At 39.1% G+C, this 12,358-nt stretch overlaps 1 protein-coding gene across 1 annotated transcript in view; it reads right to left on the reverse strand.

Annotated features, from left to right (window-relative positions):
* Positions 1-8,850: 8,850 nt before the first annotated feature.
* Positions 8,851-12,358, reverse strand: part of RNLS (renalase, FAD dependent amine oxidase) — a 332,009-nt gene continuing 328,501 nt past the window's right edge. The window contains exon 7 of the mRNA XM_033215708.1: positions 8,851-9,035. Within this exon, the coding sequence (XP_033071599.1) occupies positions 8,964-9,035 (72 nt within the window). The 3' untranslated portion in view covers positions 8,851-8,963. The remainder of the gene's footprint in view (positions 9,036-12,358) is intronic.

The raw sequence follows: 12,358 nt of genomic DNA on the forward strand, positions 1-12,358 counted from the left end.
CATAAGGATTGTAGAAGTGACTGTCATTTCTTGGGCTTTTTAGTCTAGGGCACTTTATTGGCAGAAGATGGGCTGGTAAAATTTGATACACATGGGTAAATTCTGAGTGCTTTTTTTACCAGGCTGGTTAGTCATGTGATGCTAAGCCAGGAGGTCCTTAGGATGGGCAGGCCAATCACTTCTCAGGAAGCCTCACCCACTCTAATAACAATGATCCACTTCTCCACAGGCTCCCCTGAGAAGGTGAATGCTGGATTTACAGCAGATTTGTGCGACAAGCCCTATGGAGAAAGAAACATAGGGCAGTGGAAAAACGCTCTCAAGCCTTATGTTCTTTAGAGCTTTGGAAATCAAATGGTAATGTCTGGGTCACTGAGGAGGCTGCTTCTAAAATAACTCCCCTGACTCCTGGCCAAAACAGAGGGCTTTTCCGTCTTTACAACTAACACAGCGTGTTGGATGCCCAGCAGTCTCAGTATACTCTGCCTTGGCCAATTTTCATTTCTAATCCCATTGCTTTGTAAAGTGTAGAATTATTCTCTTTTGACCAAGCCAACAGTCTAGAAGCTGTGGGTGGGACTTGGTCTCACAAACAGAAATATTCTATCGTGGTTTGCATTGTTTTTTATCATGTCACAGTTCAGACTCCTACTTCCAAGGCAATCTTGTTTCTTTTAAACACACACACACACACACACACCACACACACACCACATGCCAAACAACTTCTACTTAAAAAAAAAATTCATCATGCACGGCTGCCAGCATGTACATCACTCAGATTCCCCCTTTAAGAGAACCTGCTGTGAGAAAGGTAGCTGGCTGGTGTCAGCTGCTATCAGGGCACAAGAGCTGGGCCATTTCTTCCTCTAACAGGCAATCTTTGCTCTGGGGATCTCCAGTGGCCGGGCTGAGGTCATCTCAAATTTGCATTGTTGTCTTTGGGTCGTCTTAGCCAGTCCTCCTTCCCTCTTTCTTTGTCTCCCAATGCAGGTGTCAGACCTGCGTCACTGTCTGAAAGCTGTCCCTGCCTACTCCTGTTCCCTATACCCTTTATCTTTCATAGGCATTTTCCTTTCTAATTTGGTCTTTGTGTCTGTTTTTCAGAGGACCCAAATTAATACCCCATGAATTATAGTTTCTAGTTTTAATGAATTACAAATCTCCCAGGGTGAAGACTCTAACATCTTGTCAGATGTGTGAGGACACATTGCTGCAAGCCCAAGAAGCAACATATAAGAGATGCTATAAAGCAAAAGGAGGCTGGGCACAGTGGCTCACACCTGCTATCGCAGCACTTTGGGAGGCTGAGTCAGGAGGATTGCTTGATCCCAGAGTTTGAGACCAGCCTGGGTAACATAGCAAGACCCCCTCTTCACCAAAGGTGGAAAAATTAGCTGAGCATGGTGGCACAAATCTATAGTCCCTGCTACCTGGGAGGCTGAGGCAAGAGGATAGCTTGAGTCTGGGATTTCAAGGCAGTGAGCTACAATCACACCACTGTGCTCCAGCTCAGGCAACAGAGCAAGACCCTGTCTCTAGAAACAGACAAAACAAATAACTAGCCTCTGTCAAGGAGTGGTTGGACTCCTGGATGAAAATACCACCAATATATACTTTAACCAGGAAGAACATAAAACCCACAAATTGAGCACATCTGAACAATAAAGTCAGACCTTCCCATTTTGAGTTAGGGTGCATTTTTCAAAAGATGGCCAATGGCACAAAGGCTCAGAAAGGAGGAAGAAGTGAGGAATAGAGAATTTCGATGTGGAAGTTGAGAAATCATGTGATTCAGTGTCTTCTTAAAAGTCTCAGAGGCCACAGAAGGGAAGAAAGCCTGCCATGGCTGTGCTGTTCCCAGAGAAATTTTGATTTTAAATATCTTGGTAAGAAAATTCAATTCAACAGTCTTATAGGAGAGAAACATTGGTTTAAGATTTTTTCATAAACAGAAAGGTTCTGTGAATTTTGGCAGTGCTCAAAGAAGATATTCGAGACAACATTTGGTTTTATTAAAGACTTTTGAACTTCCTATGGATTCTTCTATTAAAGAATCACTAATTTGATCTCTTTTCAGACCTGCCATAGTTCTGAGTTGGGGTTATTTCAATATGTAGGCTCACCTCTGAAGGCTTCTCAATGGTGGCACTATTGGCATTTTGGGTGAACTGTCTTGTGTTAGGCAGGATAGTCCCGCCTAGACCTTTCAAGACCATTTAGCATCCCTGGCCTGTGTCCATTAAATGTCATTTGTGTTCCCCACTTCCCAGTCACTGAAAAAACGTGAAAGCTCTCCGTATATTTCCAGATGCCCTCCCCACCTTCAAAGATGTGCTGCCATGCCTGGTTGGGGAAAAACAAACAAACAGACCGTTCCCAATGATTAGACATGGCCAAACCATGCAATAGGACCGTGTGGGAGGTGGCTGTGGGGGGTTGACTCCATGGTCCCTGCATGCTGTATATCTCTCTCACTAGAATGACAGTTTCAAAAATGAATCAGGATGGCTTAAGTCAAAGAAGAACTTATTGATTCCTACAGGTAGAAAGTCCAGGGCCAAATTCAGAGCTCAAATGATGCCATCAGGTCTCAGTTTATTTCCATCTCTTGGCTCTCCCATCCTCTGTGTTAACTTTATTCTTGACCTTCCTATGGGGACCCTGGCAGCTCTAGGCTTGCCCCACAGAGTGGCATGGCTACCAGCAGCTTTGGCTCAGATCTTTTGCTTCAAGTCCAGTGGGAAACTCTTGCAATGTTCTGAGTCCCAGTCTGACAGAATGAATTTATTTCAAGTTTATTTTACCTCTGAACCAGTTGGTGTGGCCAAGACAATATGAAGCACTGACTGACTCAGGCTTACGGGTTCTGGCCACTCCAGCACATGGTGCCTTGCCCCATCCCAGGCCACATGGACTGAGGGTAGTGAAAGGAAGCCTACTCAAATAAAATCTCTGGAAAGAAAGGCTGTTAACCCCTGATGTTAGGGGACAATCAACAAATGTTCATCAGAGTCAGTAAATTGCTGCAATCTATAATAAAGGTCAGTGAAACTCAGAGGCATACCTTCTTTGGGGAGAAAGCAATATAATGCAAAATTCAGGTGCATCAAATCTTTCAGACTTCTTTGGCTAGTTTTAAACATATTTGACAACCATGAGATTGAATAAGATATTTTCCTACACAGGGACCTGGTTTGGCATTCACAAGGAGTGGTTATGAATTGATACTTCTCTGAATCAAGGAGTATTTACAATGAGATTCCTGAGAATAGGTTGTCTATATGTAAATAGGGCTAGTATACTAAGCTGAGGTCCTATGCATGAAACTATTTTATTAGTCCTCCCTTCCTAATTTCATGTTTTTTCACTACTTGCTTGATGCTTTGGCAGAAAAACCAAAGTGACAGCGATATTAGGCAGGTCTGAGCTGTCATTCTTACCCATCATCAAACTAGGGCCTGGCCTAACTGACTCCTACTGAAACAGGAGGATCCGGGTTTATAAGGTCTTGATCCATTATTTGGGTGACTTCCCCACAAGAGGCCAAAGACAGAAGTCATGGATCTCTGAGGGGCATCTAAAAAAGGGTTACAGAATTCGGCAACAGGGGCCTGAGAAGTCTCCTTTATCCACGGCTTACACTGCTTTGAGGGGGCCTTAGAGGAATGCAATGTGGTCCTTCTTTAACTTGTAGCGCTGCTCTTCCCTTGGACTTGATTTATGTACACAACAATAGAATATTTTATTGAATATAACTTCCATGACTATAGCACAGTTTGTTATTTTATTTTATCTTTATTATTATTTTTTGAGACAGAGTCTCACTCTGTTGCCCAGGCTGGAGTGCAGTGGTGAGATCTTGTCCCATTATAACCTCCGCCTCCTAGGTTCAAGTGATTCTCCTGTCTCAGCCTCCCGAGTAACTGGAACTCCAGGCATGCGCCACCATGCCCAGCTTATAGTGCAGTTTGAAATCCACTTGTCTCACCAAACTCATCATATTCCTGACAAAGCCCTGAGAAGAAGAGTCATTTCTTTAAGCCAGCTGGGAACATGAGTCTTCTAAACTTTGAGGCCCTCTTAGGTTTGGGGAGAGAGATTATCTCTTTGACAAGATAAGAGAGGAGTAAATGAAACAATGACACTTATTTCTACCTATAATCTCTGTTGATTGTCCTTTGTACTCCATGGTGAGTCTTATAGCTAAGAGATGCAAATTAGACCTGTTTGCACTCCTAGTGTGGTCAAGTGCGGTCAAGATCTCCTTCTCCTTGAGTGTCAGGTTGTGTCTCCTTGCTGCTCTCCACATCTTTTATTCTGAGGATTTAGCTGACTTGCCTCAGTCTCCAGGCCAGGCACTCTAAAGGCAATTTAGGGGACAAGTCTTGCTTGTTAGATACTGAGTCCCTTCGCCTCAGTTGCTGTCTTGTGCCTCAGGGATTCCTAAACTGGAAGTGGTGGCCCAGAGTTTCCTTCAGGCGCTGTGACACTGATCTGAGAAAGAAAGCTAAGCTTCCACCTGCCCACTGCCTCCCTCTGTGAGTAACTTGAGTCTGGTTCCACTCAGGATCCTCTGAGAACTCAGCTCAACACTTGCCCAATAGTAAACACTCCATAATGTGTGCCTGTTGAATCTATAATCAAAATCTCCAGTAGGAGAAGGCTCTTATATTTCTGGTTCATTTTTTTGCTAGTTGGTGGGAGAATATATTTTTCAAAATACTAATAGTTCACCACTGGACAAGAGATACATACAACCCCAATTTCCAAGTAAATGGAAAATACCTTTTCTGGGTATGTTCATTTGGAAAGGGTTTCTTCACTTGAAGAAAGAATTAACAAACCCCTGTTTGGGAGGATAAAACAAGAAATTCCTTTGGGATGTCTCAAGTTTCTAGAGAACCAGGCTCTAGCAGGCTGAGGTGGCTTCCACGCTGTTCATGAACTGCTCTTGGCGGGCTGGTGGCCTGTTTGATATTCTGAGGTCTAGCAAAGATTTAGCTCTAGGGGGTCATTGAGAGGTCATGGTCTTGATCATTTCCTCTGTTATTTATCTTTGGCTTGTGGTACTGGAGCCTGCCTTTGATACAGGGCATTTCTACCACAGCTGCACAGAAACAAGCATTTCAGTGATTTGGTTTGAGGTGAAGGAGGCTTGGCTTCTAATGCCGTGAAAATGTCACTGGGTACATCTGAGACTATCTAGCTCTGTCCTTCACTGATGAGCAAATTCATTTCTGGGGATTTACCAGTGGCACTTCCCAGACTTGGGTCAGGAAAGGAATCCTCCTGGTGAGGACAGCAGTTTTCAGTTTGAGTAATTCCTTTTTCAGTTCCTTCTGAGACATTCTTCTTGCTCTGAGCTGGAGATAAAAGCAGCATGTCTCAGGCCTCTAGGGTGGATCTCTACTTTTCAACACTGTTTATGACTCACCTGTGACTGCCCTCAATGCAGCCAAGGGGACCATTTATGCTGAATTAGCCTTTGGATTTTTCTTCTTAGTGACAGCAAAACTTCCGTGCCAGCAAACAAGTAAACCACAGGAACATCCCTTGTCTGCTCAGATCAGCAGGCTCTTGGGTTCTCAGAGAGCCTAGGAGGACTTTTCAGCTTGTCTTATGTGGGTTTGTTCACCCGTTCTGTTTCATTTTGATTTAAAACAATTGGTATCTTTCATCTGGGTTGCAAAGTATGGGTTGCATATGGTTTTGACCTGATATGAAGGGCCCAAATCAAATATCCAGCACTTGGCCTGGAAAATTGGTTGTATAAGCCCTGCTCTTGTCTTCCCCCAAAAAGCAGCCTAGCAAATGCAAGCAGTGGGTCCCAGGAGTTCCTTTCTGTATGCTGCTCTAACTCTGCCACAAAGGCCAGGACAGATAGTGTGCAGTGCTCTGTCACGTCTACCAAAGAAAATGATGCAACATGTGCTGGAGACTTTACCATCTGTGCGAGAGTGCAGCCTTAGGCTCAATCCAAAAGAAAAAGGAAGTGGCATTATAGCAGGGACATTCCCAGTGAGTCAAATTCCCAGAACAGCCTGTCCCTCCTCAAGGTGGTCAGTGTGCCCCAGCATCTCACCTCCAGATTTTGACTAAAACAGAACTGTTGCGTGCAGGGGTTAGAAAGGACTAGAACAGTGATCTATTTTATGTATCATCTTTTCTAGCAATGGTTTTCCATCTGAAACCCAGTTTACATTGTGGCCAGGGCACAGAAACAGAAGCTTTATGAAACAAGTTACTATTTCCATGTGTCAGCATTCTAATTTCCCTTTCCTTTTCCTGTTCTTTTCTCTGTTATTTTAATTTTTTTGAAAAGCTTCTTGACCCACTAAATTACTATAACAAACCACTTATGATTCAAAGCCCATATTGTGAAAAACAACATTGCATTAGTGTATATACGCAGCACCTTGGGAACATTTATAGAATATGGATTCTTGGATCCCTCTCCAGGGATTCTAATTCCGTCATTCCTGGGCCCAAGAATCTACGTTTTATGTTAACCTGACCTGAATGTGACCATTATGAGGGCAGGAAATGGTTTTGATCCCTAACATATCCCAAGTGCTTTAAACAAGGAACACAGTACAGCATAGGCTCTTGGTCGTTGGTGGTTAAATAAATAAATGAATGAAAAAGTACTGATCTTCAACTGACTCCATCCTTCAACCCCAACCATGCCTCCCTTTGCATCTATACTGTTGTCCTTGTTTTTTAAAGATAGATACTCAAATAGTCTGTAGACCTTTGAATTGCAACATTGCTTTGAATCTCCAAGTTGGAAGCAGCCTTGAAAGTCTCTAATCTAGGGATTCTCAGGTATAGAAACTTTGTCTCATTGCTTCAGAATCCCTTGGGGAAGTTGAAGGTAAATACATATCCCTAGACCCCAACCCTGGAGTTTCAATCCAGGTAGATAGGGTTCATGGCCCAGGAATCTGCATTCTATCCTCCCTCAGGTGATGCTGTGGCCCAGCCAGGGTTGAGATGCACTGTTCTTGTGACCTCTCCCCGCTGTGGATCACTGTGGATGGTGGTCACCTAGCCTCTGCTGGAAACGTTTTGGACTGGCAGAAAGAAACTCCCAGAGGTCTGCTCCACATTGGAAAGCTCTGCTTATTGAAAATTTCTTTCTGATATTAGCTTCAATCATTTTCCTACTGCTACCAGTCTTGGTTCTGCCCTCTGGAGCACCTCAACACAAGGCCAATTGGCTGCCTGACTGCTCATTGTACAAATACAGAAAAAATATAAAGAAACAAATGAAAAATTTTCAAAATCCCACCATCTTGAAGACCTTGAGTATTTCTTTTGGTCTTAATATATGTACACACATAAATGCATGTTATACTCACTTGATGTTTTTTAGAAATGAAAAGCATCCTGTATTCTTGACTTAGCATTACATATTGTGGGTTTGTTCTTAACATTATGTCACAAAAAATATCCCATATAGAAAAATTTGCTTTAAACCCACATTTTAAAATGACTGCATTAAATTCCACTGTTTTGATCTATCAGAATTTATTCAATCATTTCCTATTAGTGTTGATTTAGGTTATTTCCAGTTTTCCACTGTCATAACTAATGCTTAAATAAACATATTGCAAATAAACCATTGTCTGCATCCTTGATTATTTCTGTAAGCCAGATTCCTAGATGTAAGTTATTTAGTTAGAAAACATGCTTAAAAAAACACTTGATACATATTGCCAACTTACTATGCAAACAAGATGTGAAAATTTTTACTTCTACCAATCATTTTAATCCCTGATTAGAATTTAGTCATTCAAAAAAAACAAGATGCCAATTTGATAGGTTAAAAATTACATTTCATTATAGTTTTGAATTTGTATACTTTTTGTTTACTCATAAGACAGAACATGATTTTAAATATAAATGCACATACATAAACATACATATGTACACATTTTGATTACTCATGAGGCAAAACATGTTCATATATATTTGTGTGTGTGTATTTTTTCCCATTTGTTTTGGCGTTTCCATTAAACAGGATATTAAAAGAAAAAGAAATAGATTGAGTCTATTTTTCTGCTAGAGAGAGGGGCCTCATGCTTCTTGTTGATTTGCAAATGCCCTTCTCCTCTTTGTAAGTATAAGAAATATCAATTTCTTTATTTATTGTGGTAATACACATAACATAAAAGTGATGATTTTAACCATATTTAAATGTGTAGTTCTGTGGCATTAAGTACATTCACACTGTTGAGCACCCATCACCATCATCCATCTCCAGAACTTTTTACTTTCCCAAACTAAAACTCTGACCCACTAGACATTCACTCTCCATTGCCCCCTTCTCCCAGCCCTTGGCAACCACCATTCTATTTTCTGTCTCTATGAAGCTGACTGCTCTAGATTCCTCATATAAGTGGAATTATGTAATATTGTTTTTTTGTGATAGGCTTATTTCACTTTGCATAATGACTTTATGTTTTATCCATATTGCAGCACATCAGAATTTCCTTCCCTTTTAAGGCTAAATAATAGTCCATTGTATGTTTATACCACATTTTATTTATCTACTCATCTATCCATGGACACTGGCATTGCTTCTACCTTTTGGCTGTTGTGAATAAAGCTGCTATGAACATTGGTGTACAAATGTCAGTTCAAGTCCCTACTTTCACTTCTTTTGGATAGATACACATCCAGATGTGGAATTGCGGATCATATGACAATTCTATATTTCATTTTTAAAGAAATTGCTATATCATTTTCCATAGTAGCTACATCATTTTACATTCCCACCAGCACTGCACAAGGGAATCCAATATCTCCACATCCTTGCCAACATTTATCTTCTGTTTTGCTTTTTGTTTTGCTTTTAAATAATAGCTATCCTAAAAGCTGTGAAGTGGTATCCTGTGGTTCCTTTAAAAAAAAAAAAATCAAATAAAACCTGACTGTGTGCTCTAATTTCCAGGAAGTCATATGGGAAATCCAGTGGCCGTCATCCAGGGGCTCTTCCCACATCCTAGAATCATATTAGGACTTGGTACCTGAAAATCAAAGAAATAGCCTTCAACCCCAGTGCCACCCACCACAACGGCCTCTGACACCTTGTCTACACTAATAGTGGTTCTTTGCTTTCACGGAACATATATAGACTTGGAATGGGGAGGGTTCTGGCTCTATAGGTGGTCTTGCTAACTTTTTGAGGAACTGCCACCGAGCAGGACCCCCCAATTTTACATCTTTATCCCACCTTGTCCCACTTATTTTAGTTATAAAAAATTCTACCAGCTGGCTTTAAAATACTCTGCATAATTGTTGTCTTCTGTTAATTTTCAAGTTATTATTTAAAACATATAGATTATAAAAAATTAGCATATTCCTTTAAACGCAGGTCTTGGTTTTAATACATTTTAACATTTTGCCTTGTAAAAACTCTTGCACAGGGGTAAAAAGAGAAATGTGCAAACATATTTATTGCAATGTTGCAGTAGTAAAAATTTGGAGCAACCTAATGTCTATCAATGGGGAAATGGACAAATAAACTGATATATTCATAAAATGGAAGAGTGTACAGTAGTAAAAATCAATGGAATATATCTATGTATATTGACATGGAAAAATACTAAAAATACAACACTGGGGAATAAAGTTCTAAATACATACAATATGCTATAAAATTAAAAACACACTGAACATTACCATAATTTATGGATACATACATATGATGTCAAAGTAGGAAAATATGGCGGTGTTACTACAATTAAAAAGGCATGTAAGCTGGACACAACGGCTCACATCTGTAATCCTAGCACTTTGGGAGGTTGAGGCAAGAAGATCACTTGACAGGAGGAGTTTGAGTCTTACTTGGGCAACATAGTAGTAACTCATCAGTACAAAAAAAAAAAATTAGCCAGATGTAGGGGTGTGTGCCTGTAGTCCCAGCTTTTTGGGAGGCTGAGGCAGGAGGATCCCTTGAGCCCAGGAAGTTGAGGCTGCTGTGAGCCATGATCAGGTCACTATATTCCAGCTTAGGTGGCAGAGCAAGACACTGTCTCTAAAAACAACAAAAAACCCCAAAAACATATGAATAATAAAAAACAAAAAATAAAATAGATGGACTTTAGCTCTATCTGTATCATTTTTAACTCTTAAAAAATTGAGCCAAAATTTTAACTTCTGTTGTTTTCTCTACCTTAAGGACACACTTTTATTATAAATTGTTGTATATGTATTTTTCTTAACTGGTCTGTAATCTTTTAGTTTTGTTTTCTAAGAGCTTTAAAATATAATCAAGTAGACTTATTTGTTTCTTCATGATTTGTTAATTTATAGAACTTCTTTTGCAACCTAGAAATAGGTTAAATATTTATCTATATTTTCTTCTATATGGTTTTTGGGGAGGCATGTATTATACATTTGTTTATATTTATCCCTTAATTCATCTGGAAATTATAATAACGTATGGTAGAATCAAGTTTGATTTTTTGCTAAAACTAAATACCTTGCCAATTTTCCTCAAATTATTTGTTAAATAATTATTGCTTTTGTATTGATTGGTTTTGTATTGATTCAGTCATCACATTAAGGGGCTATCTTATAGGTATTATTTCCATTGATTTGTATCAATTCCTGAATCAACAGTAAACTGCTTATTTATCTAATTTTATCATATGTCGTAACAGCAGATAAAAGTGCCATTTTGCAGGAAGGTACTTACTACCTTCTTGCTCAAATTTGTTAGTTATTTTTACCTGTTAATTTGTTTCCAGATGGACTTAAAATTATTTTTTCAGGTTAACGAAATCCCACTGTGATTTTGTGCAACCTATAAATTAATCAGGGGATAATGGAAAAAATTCATAGTATTTGCTATTTCCCTCTAGGGACATGGTATATCCTCTCTTATTCAAATGTTTCAAAGTATCATTCCATAAAATTTTGTAAATATTTCCTTGCATAAATTCTGGATCCTAAAGATAGTCCTTTGTTGATTATAAATCATGCTACTATAAAGACACATGTACATGTACATTTATTGCAGCACTATTCACAATAGCAAAGATTTGGAACCAACCCAAATGTTCATCAATGATAGACTGGATTAAGAAAATGTGGCAAATATACACTATGGAATACTATGCAGCCATAAAAAAGGATAAGTTCATGTCCTTTGCAGGGACATGGATGAAGCTGGAAACCATCATTCTCAGAAACTATCACAAGGACAGAAAACTAAACACCTCATGTTCTCACTCATAGGGAGGAACTGAACAATGAAAGAACACTTGGACACAGGGCAGGGAGCATCACATACTGGGGGCCTGCCAGGGGGTCGGTGGTTAGGGGAGGGAAAGCATTGGGAGAAATGCCTAATGTGGATGATGAGTTGATGGGTGCAGCAAACCAACATGGCACATGTATACCTATGTAACAAATCTCTACGTTGTGCACATGTACCCTAGAACTTAAAGTATAATAAAAGAAAAAAAATAAAAGATAGTCCTATGTATTCTGTATTTTGTTAACAACATTATATATAAGATATATTTGCTTTGATTATTTTGGCATATAGAAGAGTTATTAACCTTTGAATGTTTGTAATTCAGCCACTCTATTTCTCATCAATCTAAAAGTTGGTGCACTTGAGTCTTCTAGGAGTATAATCATATTCACACAATTTGTAACCACTTTGTCTTCTGTTTCCCAACATTCACACCTCTTAAATATTCTCCATGCCTTAATGCATACCCTAGACATTTTAGAATATTGATGTAAGAATCTTTGACTTCTCCCTAATTTAAAATAGATGGTGCTAGTGATTTATTCTTAATTGTAATGTTTGTTATAGTTTTAAAATAGAAGTCCTTATTCCTTTAAGGTAGTATCCCCTGTTTCTGAATTTATCATAATGTTTTAGCAGCAATGTATATTAAAGTTTGTCAAATTTAACTTTTAACAAATTTCAGCAGATTTGTCAACAAATTTCAGCATCTATTGAAATGATTATAAAGTTTTTATTGTTTCAAGTATTAACATTTCTTAGTATGAATAGTTAAAATGGTTTATTTAGCGAGTGGGTTTCCTGATTTTAGGCACATAATTAATGGATTTCCTGCTTCTAGGCAAATTCTTGTAGTTCTTTCCTGTAATATAGAGCTAATTGCTTAGAGTGCTGTTCAGCCATGATGGTGAACATCTCAGTTTCTCAATTAGGTGACACTTGCTAATTTTTTTTTCTCCACAATGGTCTCTGTATCACTAACATTCAGTTTTCTGACAGTCTTTTGGTTCACAGAAAATAGTTTATTTTCCAAAGGACAAACAAACATGGCTTATTGTAATGGTTAAAATATACGGTGCAAGTTTG

This window comes from Trachypithecus francoisi, unplaced genomic scaffold, assembly GCF_009764315.1.
Source record: "Trachypithecus francoisi isolate TF-2019V2 unplaced genomic scaffold, Tfra_2.0 Contig00586, whole genome shotgun sequence".
In the NCBI taxonomy this organism is placed as follows: domain Eukaryota; kingdom Metazoa; phylum Chordata; class Mammalia; order Primates; family Cercopithecidae; genus Trachypithecus; species Trachypithecus francoisi.